The sequence below is a fragment of the Stigmatopora argus genome, chromosome 17 (genome assembly GCF_051989625.1).
Source record: "Stigmatopora argus isolate UIUO_Sarg chromosome 17, RoL_Sarg_1.0, whole genome shotgun sequence".
NCBI classification, from domain to species: Eukaryota; Metazoa; Chordata; class Actinopteri; order Syngnathiformes; family Syngnathidae; genus Stigmatopora; species Stigmatopora argus.
The window spans coordinates 6633716-6651498 of NC_135403.1; the positions used below are offsets into that span (position 1 = coordinate 6633716).

General features: G+C 37.1%; 2 protein-coding genes and 2 long non-coding RNA genes across 7 annotated transcripts in view; 3 read left to right on the forward strand and 1 right to left on the reverse strand.

The window, feature by feature from the left end:
- The window catches only part of jph1a (junctophilin 1a), a 39193-nt gene extending 32261 nt beyond the window's left edge, over nucleotides 1-6932 (forward strand). For 2 of the 3 annotated variants that reach the window (XR_013305959.1, XR_013305958.1), the window contains exons 7-8: nucleotides 5787-5942; nucleotides 6130-6932. The gene's annotated coding sequence lies outside the window, so the exon portion shown is untranslated. Of the gene's footprint in view, nucleotides 2438-5786; nucleotides 5943-6129 lie in introns of those variants that run through there. The other variant, XM_077624806.1, reaches the window with a different exon arrangement.
- A 150-nt stretch (nucleotides 6933-7082) lies between these two features.
- LOC144092049 (uncharacterized) lies at nucleotides 7083-7748 on the forward strand. The gene is made up of 3 exons (XR_013305960.1): nucleotides 7083-7386; nucleotides 7452-7567; nucleotides 7633-7748. It is a non-coding gene; the product is annotated as an uncharacterized LOC144092049 (long non-coding RNA).
- Nucleotides 7749-8058: 310 nt separating this feature from the next.
- On the reverse strand, nucleotides 8059-10489 carry LOC144091434 (uncharacterized). The gene is made up of 4 exons (XR_013305704.1): nucleotides 10366-10489; nucleotides 8956-9023; nucleotides 8705-8848; nucleotides 8059-8159 (listed from the first exon to the last, which is right to left on the reverse strand). It is a non-coding gene; the product is annotated as an uncharacterized LOC144091434 (long non-coding RNA).
- A 3565-nt stretch (nucleotides 10490-14054) lies between these two features.
- On the forward strand, nucleotides 14055-17043 carry LOC144092080 (elongin-C). Of its 2 annotated transcripts, none has more exons than XM_077624851.1 (4): nucleotides 14055-14216; nucleotides 14835-14862; nucleotides 14987-15130; nucleotides 16602-17043. In XM_077624851.1, the coding sequence occupies exons 2-4, from the start codon at nucleotides 14859-14861 to the stop codon at nucleotides 16790-16792; spliced, it is 339 nt and encodes a 112-aa protein (XP_077480977.1). In that variant the 5' UTR covers nucleotides 14055-14216; nucleotides 14835-14858; the 3' UTR covers nucleotides 16793-17043. The 2 variants fall into 2 exon arrangements, with proteins under 2 accessions (XP_077480977.1, XP_077480976.1); XM_077624850.1 differs by lacking the exon at nucleotides 14055-14216 and adding an exon at nucleotides 14256-14402.
- The last annotated feature ends 740 nt before the right edge of the window (nucleotides 17044-17783 follow it).

A 17783-nucleotide genomic window follows, 5' to 3' on the forward strand; every position in this document is an offset into this window, starting at 1 on the left:
TACTCGTGACTGTTGTCATCTGCTCAGTCATGCTTTTTAATGAGTTAACTCAAAACAGAAACTTTCTGGCATGACTTTCTTTGACTTTGGGGGAAAAAAAGATTATTTATATGGTTTACTTTCATGAGTAAAGATTGTTTGTTTGTGAACATTAGTCATCTTGAGGGATACGCATTTTATTAAATTCTCATCATTGATTTCGGGCAAAAATTTATTTTGACAGTTATTATTTTTTATTTTCTAAATACATATATATGTAATATATATTAGTTGTCGAGATAAAGACGGGAATACAACACGCAACAAAATGTGATTTGTTATTTGAAGGACACGATATGCAATTTAAATCATTTAAAACAGTTTCAAGCTTTTTTTTTAAAAAAAAAAAGGTCTGACATTCTTTACAATAGTTAAACCATAAGTTAAAGACTTACAATACACTTAACAGCCACTTTTCAAACCCTTGTTGAAATCCTTCAATTGGGGGGTGATTTGTTTCATGCAAATGTGATGCAGCTTGTTACCATGACAACCAGGGCAGTGCTAGAGCAAATGGGACAAAGGGTGCCGCTCCCCAGTGTAGCTAATATGACTTTTATGACCCACTAGTGACTTTTTGTGTCGAAATTAGACCATCCTGGAAACGGCGACTCTTTCCAGAGCAAGCGATGTCAACCCCACCTTTTCTGTATTGCAAATGAATAGCACTTGAACAAAACCACCACTAATTTAACCATAATCACCCATTCCTGTTAGCCATGGTTCTTTAAGTTCTAACACTGCAGCTCTGTTTATCCTTTGATTTTAGATATGACAGTGCTTCCATGAAGTCTCGTTGCCCAATTCCGGGCGTCACTTGACAATGGCAGATTTTGTGTAAATCAATTATAACTTGTTTAGCCAGTTTTTCAAAATTCAGAAAGACTAACTACATATACAGCCACTACACAAAACTACCTATAACATTAGGGTCTAACGGCACACTTATAAGTGGGCAGACTCTCCAGAGACAAACTGTTAGTATACAAACAGTCTAACTTGATCTAATCAAAAAAATTATCAGAAGCACTAATGTGTATAAAGAAGAAACAAATTGAAAGCACTTTATTTACACACAATTGTTTCAAAAGCCCATTTACATGAATAAACAATAAGATCAGAACAAGACTTCTTAACTAACAATTATTATGCTCATCCCAGATCAGTTTAAAATAGGACTTTAAAATAAAATAAATATCCCAGATCAGTTTAAAATAGGACTTTAAAATTTAATGTCGTTCATTGCTTCAAACAACTAAATCTCACTGTAATATTTATGTATAAATTTGATTACATTTAAATTAACACTACGCAAAATACAAATTCAATGTACTGAAATTGAATAACCATGAAAACATACAGGGTTTCCAAAAAATGTATTTATTTTAGCAGCTGGTAAACAAACTGTACTTTTTTTCTGTTGATTAAAGCCATTTAATCAATGATGGTGGACAGACTACTTTTTGAAGAAAGGAAATACATTCATTTTGAAATGCTACTGGAAATATGAAAATGATGTTCAAGTATGAACATGTCATGTTATCATCTGCAAAACAGTGTATTTTTGGACACCCTGTATACAAAATAGATACCCAAAAAGTTAGGGCATTATACAAATTGTGAATAAAACTCTTATGCGATGTGTGCATGCCAAATTTCATTATTTGGTTCAAAATAGAACATAAAAGATATTTGTTGACGCCTTGGAATTTAAAATGAACTTATTTTTCCCTTAACATCATGCAATTCCTTAGTTTAAACTTTTGACCTATGTTCTATTTGGGATAAAATATTTAGATTTGCCACTTCATTGTATTCAGTATTTATTCACAATTTGTTTTTTGTCATGAGTATTTTGGAACCCAGTTGTATTTAAAATCGGGAGAATCAGATAACATGTTATCGACAGTGTCATATTTGATTATTTATTCACTTCCTTTTGTACAAATTGATTTGTCTTCATAAAAATGAATGCGTTTTAGGGGGTTAATTTACAGTCTGTTTTTTGGATTTGTTTTCAATCCAACATTGCATTTTAGGGACATTTATAAATAGACAGTTCTATACAATTTCTAAAGATTTTTACAGAGCACAATACAGAATCTGGTATGAGTATGGGTATTTTTCTAACAATTTGCACTCCTGTATTTTGACAGTGGCTATAACTTGTTTGTAATTGGTAACGTAATGCACATATTCTAATGTTTGACAGTAAAATGGAGGGATAAAAAAAAAATACATTTCTATGTACAATTTGCGAATGTGAAAGGTGGATCGATGTTTCCTGTATGATTATTTTTGGAAATTGTTGGAAATCTTTGAGCTCACAAGACTCATGATTTATGCAGTCTATGGAGACACATTTGTGTATAACAATAAAAATGTTATGCATTGTTAATTTTTTTTGTGGCTGATATTTGTACTCAATACTTTCCCTTTTTTAAAATACTGGAATTTCATTTAACATTCTGTGATACTAAGGAGCAAAAGTGTCCCACTGAAGTTTAAATGTAACTTTAGTACATCAAATCTAGCTCGGTCCAAATGTGTGGAGTTTGGAGGTTATCTCGAGGCCTGTGTGGGTTTTCTCCGGGTGCTCTGGTTTCCTCCCACATTCCAAAGACATGCATGGTAGGCTGATTCGACACCCTAAATTGCCCCTAGGTATGAGTGGGAGCGTGAGTGATTGCGTGTCTCCAGTAAGCTGGGATAGGCTCCAGCACCCCCGCAACCCTAGTGAGGATAAAGCGGTTCAGAAAATGAATGAATGAACCATTGCATCCCTCTTTGAGTTTAATGGTGCATTAGAATTTCATTGTAGTATACACACTGTTTTATAGCATCAAGACCACAAAAATCACGGCATCTTCAAAACATGGACGTTGATTGGGAGGGCAAAGCACCTCGTGGAGCGCAGTAAGCATGCCACCATCTTTTCCACATTCAATATGGCGGGACAATATGGGCGGGGTTACGCCTATTGTTGACGCAGCTGCCTAAATTAAGCACATGCGCAGTACGTATCTTATCCTTTTGAACAGCGTTCTCCATGCTGACGGACGACGAGGTAAGGCGTCGAGCAATTTACTGGCCTAAGTGCATTTTTATCACGCTACCGGGAGATTTTTTAGGAATCAATTGAGCCAAACACGCCAACAAATCTGTTAGTTTGATGCCAGGTTGAACATATCGTCGACAATTTAAGTTTGGGCTCCTTTTCCTCACCGGCTGTGTACCGGATTTGACTGGTTATCTTAGCATTAGCGTCACGACGACGCTTCCCATTTGACTTAAAAAGTACCTATGTTGTCCGTTTTCTCTCCATTAGTTGTTAACGTCAGTCTGTATATTTAATCGCCCTGTCTGGAAAGGGAAAATAGCACGGAGCAATCAAAATTAAGATCGACTACTTGTTTAAAATTTGTATAATCCAATCCAGTGTTCACTTGTGGATCTCACGTGTTGATACTGTGTGTACCCCCCAGATAATCAAAGACCTCCTGGCGACCTTCTCGTAATGAGGTCTCATGGGAGGAAACTGAAGCTTGAACTCAACTTGTCTTTGTCATGGTGTCACTTTTTACTGTTTTCCATTGCTGATTATCCTGGGATTAGTGATGTTGCATCCACCTTCCCGCGACCCTTGTGAGGATAAAGTGGTTCAGAAAACGAATGAATGAATGAATGCATCCACCTTCCTCATCTGCCTGTAATTCACATTAAAAAAAAATCTTGCCGTACTTCTTGAAATTAACTGCATTGGTATAAAAAGTTGTTGCATCATGGATTTTGTAATGAGATCAAACAGACTGTGTGCATCCTCTCAAAAGTGTAAAACACAGATGTGATACCCATCTTGTCAGTAATGCTATTCAATATCTGTTACTATTCTCATACGGTTCAGGGTACTTGCCAAGATTTAAGTGCACGATGCACAAATATAAACTGGAACCGTGTTGGTCGTTAGTGTCTCGAAGAGGCTATTTAACAGATTCCAATGACAGCTGTCAGAGAGGGCAATCATCATATTTGCAGTGAGCACAGACAGTATTTCTTGCATAGTGTATATACTGCTCATATATATCATTTATTTGTAAATTATTTATGAATGGACCTTAACAAACAGCAAGACCTGTGAGTCTCACAGACCTTGTTTAAGAAGCCCCTCGGTCTGTCAAACTTCAAAATGTCAACATGGCAGACTGGAAAGCCCATTCACCTTTCATCATAAACAATCTAATTGATAGAATGAGTTTTGACTCAATATTTCAAACTATACTTTCCTTAACATGGAAAAGTTCTCTTGACCCATTTGGAGGAAAGCAGTCCAAAGCATGCTATTTATATCTATATGTCCATATGTTGTTCTTCGAATGCAACTCTACATTCTTCAAAAACTACTCAATTGAGTGCATTGCTTTAAGGAAAAAGTCACATGGCCCCACCCGATCGCTTGTCAATGAGAAGCTCATATTTTCCAAATTAAATATTTTGAAGCAGACCTCTAATGGACCCATGTTCTTGCAATAAGTGTGTGGGCTTTTTTTGTTTTTAAAATAAATTAAATATAGAAAAATAATCCATTCTTTCATTTTCTGAGCCGGCGACCCTCAAGGGAATGAATTATATAATGTTTTAATAACAGTGGCAGTCCGTGAATTTCCTAGCGACGCCTTCAGCTGTCGGAATCAATCCAACCCTCAAAAACTATTTTCTGGCTATAAAACCTCTACTGCAGCTACATCTGCGACACATAAAAAAATCATCAATAATAACCTCATACAATTGAAATATTATTTAGGAATATAGCCATATTTTACTCACCAAAATCCATCCTTTTCATGTGTCATTTTCCCTCAAATAGAAGCAACTGCGTACACAAGGGTTTCCAAAAACGACAAGGTAAGGTGTGGCCACTTTATACTGTAGAAAATGACTGTCTTCATTTTAATGAAAAAAGGATTACCTATTTACTGAACTACATAGTGTAGTGATCAGTCAAACAAGAGCGGGACTCGAACCCCAGCCTCCCACATGGCAGTCAGGTGAGCGAACCTCTAGGCCACAAATTGGCCACACTTTACCTTGTCATTATTGGATGGTCTTGACTACAAATATATAGAAACAACTAACGGAAAATGTTTCCCAACTGGGATTCGAACCCCAGCCTCCCACATGGCAGTCAGGTGAGTGAACCTCTACACCACAAATTGGCCACACTTTAGTTTGTCATTATTGGAAGGTCTTGACTACAAATATATAGAAACAAATAATAGAGAATATTTCCCAAGTGGGATCCGAACCCCAGCTGCCTGCATGGCAGTCAGGTGAACGAACCTCTACCCTGACCCTGACAGCACACCACTGCCAAGTCTCATTTAAATGTCTAGAAGTAAAAAAACACTAAAGTGCATGTCATCACAATGTTCATAATGTGCAATACTGTATTTTAAAGGATTAAAGACCAACCAAAAAGTATTTACAGCTCCCCCCACTGACTAATGCACGTTATGATGAAAACAATGTATTTTTTTAAGTATGAAAGCCCAATCCACACGTATTTACAGCCCCGCCCCCGCCCCACCCACTGACTAATGCATGTTATTATGAAAACAATGTATCTTTTTTTTAAAGTATTAAAGTTCAACCAAAAAGCATTTACAGCCCCCCCCCCACACACACACACACTGACTAATGCACGTTATTATGAAAACAATTTATATTTTGTGTGTGTCTATTTTTAATAGGCGTGGCCGAGGTCACAGTTCAAATAGCCGACGTCAAACCCCAAAATGGCTGATGAGCCGGGAGGCAAGACGGGCGTGCACTGCAGAGCAGCTCAAAAGTGACGATTTGCCGAAGAAAGCCTGACAAACTTCTCACAGGACGATGCAGCACATTCGGTACGTTGTCATTTGGGGATTTCGAAGCCCCAGTTCTCGTCTTAAGAGTGATAAGAGCACGATTCGTTGACGTGATGTCGCCCCATGTGTGTGCAGACGGCAAAATGTTTGCAAACAAATTGGCTACATTGCGTTACCGATCGATCGCTCTTTGTTTCAAAAGAAATCATTCCATTGTGTGTTTCAGTCCTTCAACGAGCACAGACTGTTGGGAAACATCAAGAATGTGGCCAAAACGACCAGAAAGGTGCATCTTGTCGACGCCATAAAGTGAGTCATTTTTAAATAGTTACGATTTTCTCTATCCGTGTAATATTTAAACGTCAGCGTTCAGTATTCAAGGCTTTGCGCAATTGGCTCGTTTTTCATAATGATACATTCAACTTTTGAATGAAACACTAACTAGCTTGGTGTTTTTTTTAATAGCCTGTGGATAAGTCACCCACACAAATGCCATTAGTGGACGTGTAAGGAATAAACAGTAATCCCTCGATTATCGCGGTTAATGTAGACCAGACATGGCTGCGATAAATGAAAAACTGTAAAGTAGGGTCATCCCTATTGAATTTAATTTTAAAAAAATACTATAGTGGCAAGTGTAGGAGTAGCTTCTGCTTGTGAGTTTCACATCTTTCTGAACTTACAAATAATAATCAAACATAGGCATTGTCATCATACCCAGAAAACTACGTATGACGAAATTGGTAATTGGTACAAAAAAAATCTGCCATGTAGTGGAACTGTGCACTCAAATAGATTATATACTTTTACCCCGTTAACTTTCTTAAAGACCTCAGGGCTTGAACTGTTTCATTTTTAGTTTTAAATGTGTTTTTGACAAAACTTAAGTGACATTTATTCAACAATAGTGCAGGTGTCATTTTTGACTCCTTTAAACATTTTTTTCCTCAGTGTAGAGAAAAAAAGGAAGCGTTTTGGATATTTTTTTAAGAATGAATGGATTTGAAATAATTGACTGAAAAACACAAGGCAGAAGTAGGATTTATTTTCATGTAATTTGTACCTTGTGGGCCCCTGTCCAGTGTGTTTTCTATATTTCCCACCACATCAAGATCCTGATTATTTGTTTGTGGAGGAAAACGTGAAAAATAGACTGGATAGGGGCCTTTAAAGACTCAGATTATTTTTTTAGTCTCTGCAGCAGACAAAAAGAAAACCAGACCATCAGGAGTATGTCTAATATTGCCTACCCTTTTGATGTTTTATAGAAAACAAAAAGCTAAATGTAGGAGTTTTTTTAAGTTAAATTAGGCCCTAGTCTGTATTTATTTTTTATGTAACTTGACCCCTTTTTGTTTTCCAGAGTTCCACCAAGGGGGGGACAAGGTTTCCTGCCCATGTACAGATAGGCTGACGCACTCCTTCATTTCTCGGTGCTGGGTGTTACGCGAGAACCTATCTCCAAACTTTTTCAAAATAAAAGGTGAGACCTTGTGAATGGTTTTTTACTTAACTTTGTGTATTGACCCCCTTTTTTTTGTTTTCCAGAATTCCACAAGGGGGACAAGGTTTCCTGCCTATGTACAGATAGGCTGAGGCACCCCCCATTTCTCGGTGCTGGTGGTTACGCGAGAACCTATCTCCAAACTTTTTCAAAATAAAAGGTGAGACCTTGCGAATGGTTTTTTACTTAACTTTGTGTATTGACACCCTTTTTTTTGTTTTCCAGAATTCCACAAGGGGGACAAGGTTTCCTGCCTATGTACAGATAGGCTGAGGCACCCCCCATTTCTCGGTGCTGGGTGTTACGCGAGAACCTATCTCCAAACTTTTTCAAAATAAAAGGTAAGACCTTGCAAATGTTTTTTCACTTAACTTTGTGTATTGACCCCCCTTTTTTTTTCCAGATTTCCGCCTGGTGCCAAGGGGAGTGTCTTCATCCATTTGAAAATGGATGAAGGCAAACTTGATTTTTCAAAATGCTGGAGGGCCTGGGCGAACCAATCTATGAAGTTTTTCAAAATAAAATATCTTGCCAAGTATATATGGGTGTTATGCCAGAACTCATCTCCAAACTCTTTCAAAATAAAAGTTTTTCAATGTATACATGTGTTTGTCTTGATCTAACAAAAAATGCAAGTAACAATCCAAGTTAAAAAAATTATTTACAGGTAAACATTTCAACTTTGGCACATTTAGTTGGCATTACATTGAAGTGTTGATTGGTGTAGCCAATCTTTCCTCTGGTTTGTCCACCTGTAGACATAAGAAAATACATTTTAGTTAAAGGTTCACAAAACAAGTTCACACTTTCAATTAATTTTTGTAAAATACACTTCTAAAATAAAATTAGAAAAAAAGCTGGGGGAATAAACACTTAGAAAATAAAATTAGAAGAAAAAAAATTAAAAACAGGGAATAAACACTTAGAAAAAGCTGGGGGAATAAACAAAAAAAAATTGGAAAAAAAGATGGGGGAATAAACACTTGGAAAACAAAATGAGGGGGATAAACACTTAGAAAATAAAATTGGAATAAACACTTGGAAAATAAAGAGGGGAAAAAACAGGGGGATAAACACTTGGAAAATAAAATGAGGGGATAAACACTTAAGAAAATTGGAAAATAAGATGGGGTAATAAACACTTGGAAAATAAAATTAAGGAATAAACACAGAAAATAAAATTAGAAAAAAAATGGGGGAATAAACACTTAGAAAAAAGGGGAATAAATACTTAGAAAAAAAATTGGGAATAAATACTTAGAATTCCTGATCTAACATTAACTGAAATCCTTCTTACCTTAAAGATTTAGTCAAAGAGCTGTGGAAATGAATGGCCAATGAATCACCATGATGATTTAGCCTTTTATTTAATTTGGATTTTCAGAAGTACAGAGACACCATATGATTCAAGTGGGCAACTTGCGAGGAAGATCTCCCAGGCCTGTTGCATGCAAAAAAATAGCAAAAGTTAGAATATATAGAATGGAGATTCAACTTTGGGGGGGGGGGGGGGGGGGGGGGGGGGGGGGGGGGGGGGGGTAGTTATACCTGGCCCAGTCTCCTCTTCTATAACCTCAATAGTGCTCTAGACATGCTAGAAGAGCTGCATCTTGCTGCTAAACAGGGAAAATTTGCACACAAAAAAAAGCACAAGTTAGCATATATAGAGCCTGGAGATTCAACAGATAGGCTTAGTTGTCTTTTTGGGGAAGTAGTTTTATCTTGATGCTAAACATGGAAAACTTGATTTAACCAAGGTATTTGGGGGTTGCCAAACAATTACGGGACAGAGAAATCTTACAAGAAATTTAATAAACGATCAAGATAAAGAATGAAAATTAGTTAGCAAGTGCCAAGTGTTATTTTTCCTTTTCCAGACAAGGCGATTAAATATACAGACGTTACCATGCGTAAACAGCTAGGACAAGGGTGTCAAACTCGGGTTGGTTCACGGGTCGCAATATCGTCAACTTGAGTTCACGTGGGCCGGACCATTTTTGAAATAATATTTTGATATTTTTTTCTATTTAAATTGGATTTAAAAAACTATCAAAATCCCTAAATATTCAGTTTTTATAGATCTAAAAAAATGTTTGTTTGAGCTTTTTTTTTCTTCATGAGGGAAAATATCTTATAATAATTTGTTTTTTATTTCAAAAGGAAACAAAATATTTTTGGGACTATGTTCAATATTAGAGTTGAAAACAGATTTTTTTTAAATATAATTATTTTTAGATTTTACTAAATGTTTTTTGAACTAAAAACACAAGGAAAACATGGATTAAAACATTACAATTATTTATTTAAAAAGGGGAAAATGAGGAAATATAATATACATGTATAATCTTCATTTGAATTTGATCCTAACAGAATGTCAGCACTCATGATTTACTTTCTCGGACCGTACAAAATGACGCGGTGGGTCAGATTTGGCCCCCGGGCCGCCGCTTTGACACCAGTGAGTTAGGAGAAAGTTGGCTTAATAGTTTTGTATACGGCGATTAAATATACATACTGACGTTAGCAGCTAGGAGAAAGTTGGCTTAACAGTTTTGTATAAGTGATTTGTTTTGTAAAAACAGAACGGGTGTTTAGCACTCGCAATGAAAACTATCATTACATAAAACACGTCATTCTTGAGTGAGCATTTACCCAGCAAACTGTCAGTTGATGACTCGGCGTTGTCCGATTAAGTTTAAAGTCTTGCTACACGACTCAATAATGGAGAGAAAACGGACAACATACTTTATAAGTCAAATCGTGACGCTAATGCTAACTAGTAACATACGGCACACAGCCGGTGGGGAAAAGAAGCCCAAATTTAAATTGTCGACGGTGTGTTAAACCTGGCATTAAACTAAGAGATTTGTTGGCGTTTTGGGCTCAATTGATTGCTGAAAAATTTCCCGATAGCGTGATAAAAACGCATTTAGGCCAGTAAATTGCTCTACTCCTTACCTCGTTGGTGTGCTCGTCGGACCGTCAGCGTGTGAATGGCGTTCCAAAAGGAACGGCCACTGCGCATGCGCTTAATTAACTCAGCTGCGTCACGTCCTCCCAACTCAATGTCCATGTTTTGAAGATGACGTAGAATTTTTGTGGTCTTAATGCTATAAAACAGTATTGGATTGAATGCTTTTATTGTCATTATACAGGTATAATGAGATTTAAAGCTTTCACCACATAGAGCACAAATAACAACAGACAAATAAATAATCAATAAATAAGTAGTTGAAGTGAGGTCAGTAGAGTGAAGGATGAGTTCCATGGTTTTTTTTAGACGCTCAGCACACAGAAAATCAATATAATAATGATAAAAAGTTAAGGCCTGTTTTTTTTTACATGATACCACCTACCTTGGGGCAGTTCTGCTGAATCCTAATGATTAAGTATCCAGTCTTGAGCTACATGAGGTCCCCCAGAACGCTCACTGAGTTTTCATGACCCCTTTGATATCTTGGGTGTCTGCTTAGGATCCATTTTCCATGCCTTGCATAGATCAGCTTAGCTTAGCAAGCCTCACCTGTTAAATTTACAGTGGCAAAACTCAGTTATAAAAACCCCTCTGCCAACTAAAAGCATCTTGTTACCGCACTGACTTGGAGGAAGTTCAAATATTATTTTAAAAATATACACATTTGATGACATGGTGTTTTATGTATTTACCTTGTGTTATTTTCAGTGGCAAGGACTACCACAGCGATGTCTTGTCAAAAATTATGTTGTAAATCGTGCATTGGCCTCAAGCTATTGATGCTAAGTGGTTGTCACATCAGTTTGCATGTCATATATGCCATTTGAAGACTGATGCCATGTGAAATGTGATAGTAAAACATTTTCAGAGGTGGGGATGGATGGATGGATGGGTGGATTGATGGAGGGATGGAGGGATGGGTGGATATGCACTATTTAATCATTTAAGAGTTGTCAATCCCTGTCTGCAGCCAGGTTTCATAGTCACTGTTCAAATAGCACACTGCACTAAATGGCTGCAGGCCAAGCAAGCTAAAGGACCAGTGCCCTCCAATTCATTGTGACAGGAGTTTTCCTCTTTCAACTAAAGAAATGCCCAGACATCCCTCCCCCAATGTGCCCCTATATGACCGCTAACATTCTGACCTGGATTTTAATGCACAGGGACTGATTAGAAAGATACGATTGTGGAGGGCAATCAAGAAGCAAAAAAATAATAATAATAACAATCAAAGTGACACTAAAGTTCATGCATTCAATTTCCGAACCACTAATCCCTCACAAGGGTCATGAGGGGTGCTGGAGCCGATCCCAGCTAGCTAAGGGCATCAGGCAGTGGATACCCTGAATCATTGGCCAGCCAATCGCATGGCACAAGGAGATGGACAAGATAACCAATCGCGCTTGCACTCAGACCTAGGGGCAATTTAGAGTGTTTTACCAGCCTACCCTGCTTGGGAGGAGTACCCGGAGAAAATCCATGCAAGCCCGGGCAGAACATGCAAACTCCAGAGAGTGAGGACCCACCTGGGATCGAACCCTCGACCCCAGAACTGTGAGGTCGACACTAAAGTTATTTGTTTTTGTTTTTTTACATTGATTTTCATAACCTTGGATGCCATTTTACCAGTTTTGCTTAACAATCTTCATTGAAAGTGCAGATAATGTCATTTTTTTAAACCATTTTAGATGGTCCTTATCTTTGTTTATCTGAATAATTCAGTTTTTCATACAGCTAATCTAAATATTCTTTGCTTTGATTGGTTGTCGATGGAGTGGGTATGCCGATGGGAAGTTCGTCCGTGTTGATGATGCGTGTGGCGACATCGCAGAAATTCGGACTTGTTTATCTATAAAAACTGATTAAAACAATTACTTAAAAAATAAAGGGTGTCAACAATAACCCACAAAATCGAGAAATGAGGATCATAATGTATTCCAATAATTAAAGAAAAATCCTGACATTCTATCTCTGCGTTAAAAATAATTCGTCTTCATGTCGAAGATGGAGAGAACCAATCGGCATGACTAAAGAAGTTTTCTATTTTACTTGTGTGTGTGTGTCGAGCTTCTCTAAAATAGAGCATACAGCAGCTGCAGTGGGGCGGCGTCATATCATAGAAAGATGAAAGTGGTCACCGCTACCCGCCTGCTCTGATCAAAAGCACTAATGGTGTAATAGAGGGTTGTGGGGGGACGGGGGGACGGCGCTGGAAGGTCACTGATTGCTCTTACTTTGTGTTGTGTGTTTGTGTGCGTCAACAGAACTTTCTGGAACACGATATGTAAGCCAGGCCTTACTATAAAACAAATAGCAGGTCATGCGGCGTCACTTGTGCATCATCAGTGTGTTTCATTGCTTTATTTTGAGTCTACAAAGACCAATGGTGCCCTATTTTTGGACTATCTAAAATATTATAGCTCGGACTGGCCTCACATTTCACAACTCATCGCTTTTTCTGCACGCAACGACAGTAATATGTCACATTCTGAACCTGACCGGGTCTAGTGGACCGCTTCTCAACTATCTGATCTATGAGCCCATGACCAACAGACACTAAAATGTGTAGCTTTGCACTAGTAAGTGTAAGGTTTTCCCATTTCACATCTTAAAGTTTGACATCAATGGCAAAAGTGATTCACTTTTGGAATGCCGATGGAGATAAAAACGGATGACGGTGCATCGTGCATGCTTCTTAACTCACACATTCCAGCTTGAATGTAGATTTATGGACCTGCAAAATGTCCCTGTCACATTCAATGAGCACCTGCTGGTTCCCATCACAGCCGGGGGGAGACCATCAGCGTGGGCGAATCTGCAACACACACGCCCCCTACAGGATGACAAGGGTATCAGAAATGTGTTTTATTATAACGTAATGTTATAGTAACTTACTCCCAGTTTAAATGAATTGGACGTCTTTCGTTGACCCTCTAAAATGAGTTAATAGTCTATTCGGGGCAATAACCACAGTAATTTCCCCCATCGTTTTAAATATGTTTTAGTTTTTATTAATATTGTAGCGATTATTATTAATATTCTTCTTGTTCATATTCGTATTAAAATTATTATTATTTATTATTTATTACAAAGACTATTATTATTGTTGTTATTATTGTCATTGTTATTATTATATATACCTGAATAATTATTAACTCTTTCAGTGCCATTGACGACCATATAAATCCAGTAATAAGGTTTTTTTTTCTTGTTGTGAGTTAAAATAAGTCACTACGAAGGCTGGTCAATTTTCTTTCGCTGCCAACTCTTATATACATCGCTTTCAATATTTGCCAATTAGTTTATTTTTTTCAATGCAATATCTTCATATGATTATTATTATTTTAATTACAAAAGATGTCCCTTGCATTGCCTGAAATAAAAAAAGCAATATTGGGTATTTGGAAATAACATCAATGGGTCGAATCAATTTTCTTTCGCTGCCAACTCTTATATACATCGATTTCAATATTTGCCAATTAGTTTATTTTTTTCAATGCAATATCTTCATAAGATTTTTATTTTTTAATTACAAAAGATGTCCTTTGCATTGCCTGAAATAAAAAAAAGCAAAATTGCGTATTTGGAAATAACATCAATGGGTCGAATCTGCTTTTCTGTGGTCAATAAAAGTCAGGTAAATGCCCCACTGACGATTACAAAGGGGGGCATTCAAAGACTACGACAGTCGTGGCGTCAGGAGTTAAAAGGATACGGTTTTAATCAGATTAATCATGGCTGTATTTAACCAGGAACTCGCGGGGGCAAATAGATAAAACAAAAGGGATTCATTTGACGTTCTCACATCTTTTACGAAGTTTAGTTAGCATTTCAGGTACGTAATTGCGAAGAATATCAAAAGTTAAATGTTGCGACGGAACATAATTCACCGTTGCTGCGGCATCGCGGATTGGTTTAAATCACGTACACTTTAGAACTACTTCCGACTGCCAACATCCCGGTTGTTAAAGTTAGCTAAAGCACTCTCGGCTTTTGCCACTCCACAGTCAAGCGACAAGTGGTAAGATTTATTAATGTCAATTACTTGATTAAATCATGATGCTCTGTTGGGTTTTATCAGCATTTTGAGCTTTGAATCTTAATTTTCGCATTGTATAAGTAGAATAAAACGCGACTGTTGACGGCTTTAGCATGTTAGCTGTTTAGCATGCGCCAGCTAGCACCAACTGCGGCGTTCTCTGCTTGAGAATGTATGTATTCTGGTCGATATTTATCATATTGTCAATTTAAAAGAAAGACGCATCATTCTGTTTAGTTGTTTATACCCTGTGATCTGTACTTGTAACAATGCTTCTCAAACATTCATTTAACGTGACTCAGATGGAATCGGTTTTTCGGCACACTTCACCACTCCCGTTTAAAGAGAAATGTCATTGTAATACTCGTTATGTTACACGTTTATGTTGTTGTTTTTTGTTTAATTCTCCATCAGGATCAGCCCCCGGCCCGCATCAGAATGGGTGAGTTATAGATTGTATACAGCACATAAAAATAGTTCCGTTGTTAAGAATAACAAGCATACATTTCTAGGTACATCATTATTTGATTTCCACTTGTAAGAAACGGCATATCATTGTCCCACAGATGGTGAAGAAAGGACCTATGGCGGTTGTGAAGGGCCAGAAGCCATGTATGTGAAGTTGATTTCTTCAGATGGCCATGAGTTCATTGTGAAAAGAGAACATGCATTGACATCGGGTACTATCAAGGCAATGCTGAGCGGTCCAGGTGATTATTCATATTGCATATACCATATTTAAAAAATTACTGGGAACCTGGTCAGGGCGTAACCCATCTATCTTAAGAGCTTATCACTGACATATGATCCTAATGTGAAAAGGCTGCCTACAAGATGCGTGCCAAGCTAATGAAACATTCAACGTGTCTGAGTGGGGATGCGTATGACAAAAGTATAAATGAAACAGAACCAGAGAAATTCCAGTAACATGTTGTTAATTTCTTGAAAGAAAATTGCCTAACATTCAGTTTTGGTCCGAGTTTTTGAATGAAAACACTACGGCTGAAACACTGTTGTGATGACACAAGCATAAACCTTTTAAAACCTTTTTCAAATTAGATCAATCCATATTTTACTGTGAGGAGCTCCCACTTCCTAGTCTATTTGTACTGGACATCTGTCACTGTCAGTGGCCATCAATGAATTGAGCACATTTTATGGATGGGTTAAGCAGTCTGAAACTGCTTTCTCTGCTGGAGCTCATGGTAAGATTTAGGAGATTGAAGAAGGAGACCATGGTAAAGTACCCACAGAGTGCTCACTTGTTGGTGCCCAAGGAGCTTGGCATAATATTATATTGCTGTTTATTCTTATCAAGCAGTCCTGGTGTCGTTCTGCGTAGGCTCGAGTTAAGTAAGGCCCGCCTCTGACGTGACGCTCCCATCTATATTTAAACACCTATGTTGGTGTTATGTTCCTGCCTTATTCAATTGAATTACTGTAAATAGACATGTTATAACACTACTACTAATTGAGATGTAACAGTCAAAATTGTGGAATAAAAAGATTGTGGTTTTCTCTTTGAACACAAGTGGTTGTGATAATCTGCAGCTATGTAAAACAATTGTTCTTTATAATTTAGGCGACTCTCATTTGCTGTATTCCTAATATGCATTTAGAAATGTATGGGTATCCCATTTAGTGAATGATAAGACCAGGTGAAATGGGGCCTGGGCATGATGAAGAGGTAAAACTACATGATGCGATATGTCAATTTTGGCGAGGCAAACTACTAAAAATGCATTAATATATATTTCTTTAATACACAATTTCAGTAGTTCTGGATCTTTGAGTCTTTTTAAATATCTTCTTGAATACTTTTTAGCAGCACTTTAATTAAAAAAATATTTACCTTGAAAAATGGAAGACTGTGGAACTTTAACCATCTAGCTTTAAATTACATTTGGGTGATGCTATTTTTGGCACTGTTATTACTGCGTAATGATTTTTGTGTTTCTACTTGGCAGTATTTATCATAGTTAACTATAATACATATAATTCTTATTTATTTTGATGTTGATACTTGGGATATTAAATATTCCGTTTCTCCAACACTACTGTAAAAGAAGGCCAATTACTTTTAATATGGTACTGTGTTCTCAGGAAGTCATTCGAAATGCACTTTTGCTTGCATTTCGTCTACCGAAAGTTCTTCATTTTTCTGTCTCCCCTTCCACTCAGGTCAGTTTGCTGAAAACGAAACCAACGAGGTCAACTTTAGGGAGATTCCCTCACATGTTCTCTCCAAGGTCTGCATGTACTTCACCTACAAAGTCCGTTACACCAACAGCTCCACGGAAATCCCTGAATTTCCCATCGCCCCCGAGATTGCACTGGAACTGCTTATGGCGGCTAACTTCCTCGATTGCTAGAGTTACTGAGTTTATGCAGTAACCTATAACACTTTTAGATGGTTTTGAATATTTAACTTGTTTGCCATAAGACCATGGAAAACATTTTGTTTTTGCATCAGAATATCCGTGATTGTTTTGAGTTATTAAAGGATTTCATTTTAATATGATGTATGAATAAGGCAGATTGTGTTTATTCCAAGAATGTGACAAACCTGTCTCTTCTAACCCCCAATTACCCTGCCCGATGTCTTAGTAAAGACCTGTTTGAATTGCGTGTCAAAAATGTGTCTTTTCATACTCAATTGACATCATTTTGGGCAATTGAAGTTGGAATTCAATTCTGTGAAATTAAATTTCATAGAAACTGCTGATCAGATTAGCCTAAATGAGAACCATTCATGCAGTGGATTAAACCGTGAAAGTGAACCCCTCCGAACAACTGTTAAGAGTTTGTTAAATCCAAAGATTACAATTAGGTCAAGATTTCTGATACACTAAAATGTGGAACTGAAACAAATGAGATTGAGTGACAGTATTTAGTTTAACCTATGAAGCACTCATTTTACTCATTGCAATTAACTTGAAGGACCTTAGAGATCATTTGCTGTTATAATGGATTGGATGCCTTATAAGCAAAATTCCATGAATGCAATATTTTCCCATTAAATTTAGGTGAATTATGTTTGTACATTTTTTATAATAACAGGAAAAACAGTTGACTTATTTTTTTAATAGGTTGGATTTAAGTAATGGAAAGTAAATAGCATTTTAAAAAATAAATACAAAAAAAATAACTGACTAAATGATCAAATGACTGAAAGATGAGTGTTCAAACATCCAGTCATCCCAGATAAAATTAATTGAATGTCTATTGTTATAAATATGTTGAATACTGAGATATTAGGGTTTACAAATGTCCTCTACAGAGGACAAATTTAAACTACTGGTAGTCAGGAGGATAAATAACTGGGCTAGGAGACTGTTAACATAGACGTCCTTCATCGTCAAT

What these genes read in the sequence shown, in the direction of transcription:
- LOC144092080 (XM_077624851.1), top strand. An exon ending in GGCAATGCTGAGCGGTCCAG is followed by an intron (nt 15,131 to 16,601) that starts GTGATTATTCAT and finishes CCTTCCACTCAG; the next exon opens with GTCAGTTTGCTGAAAACGAA.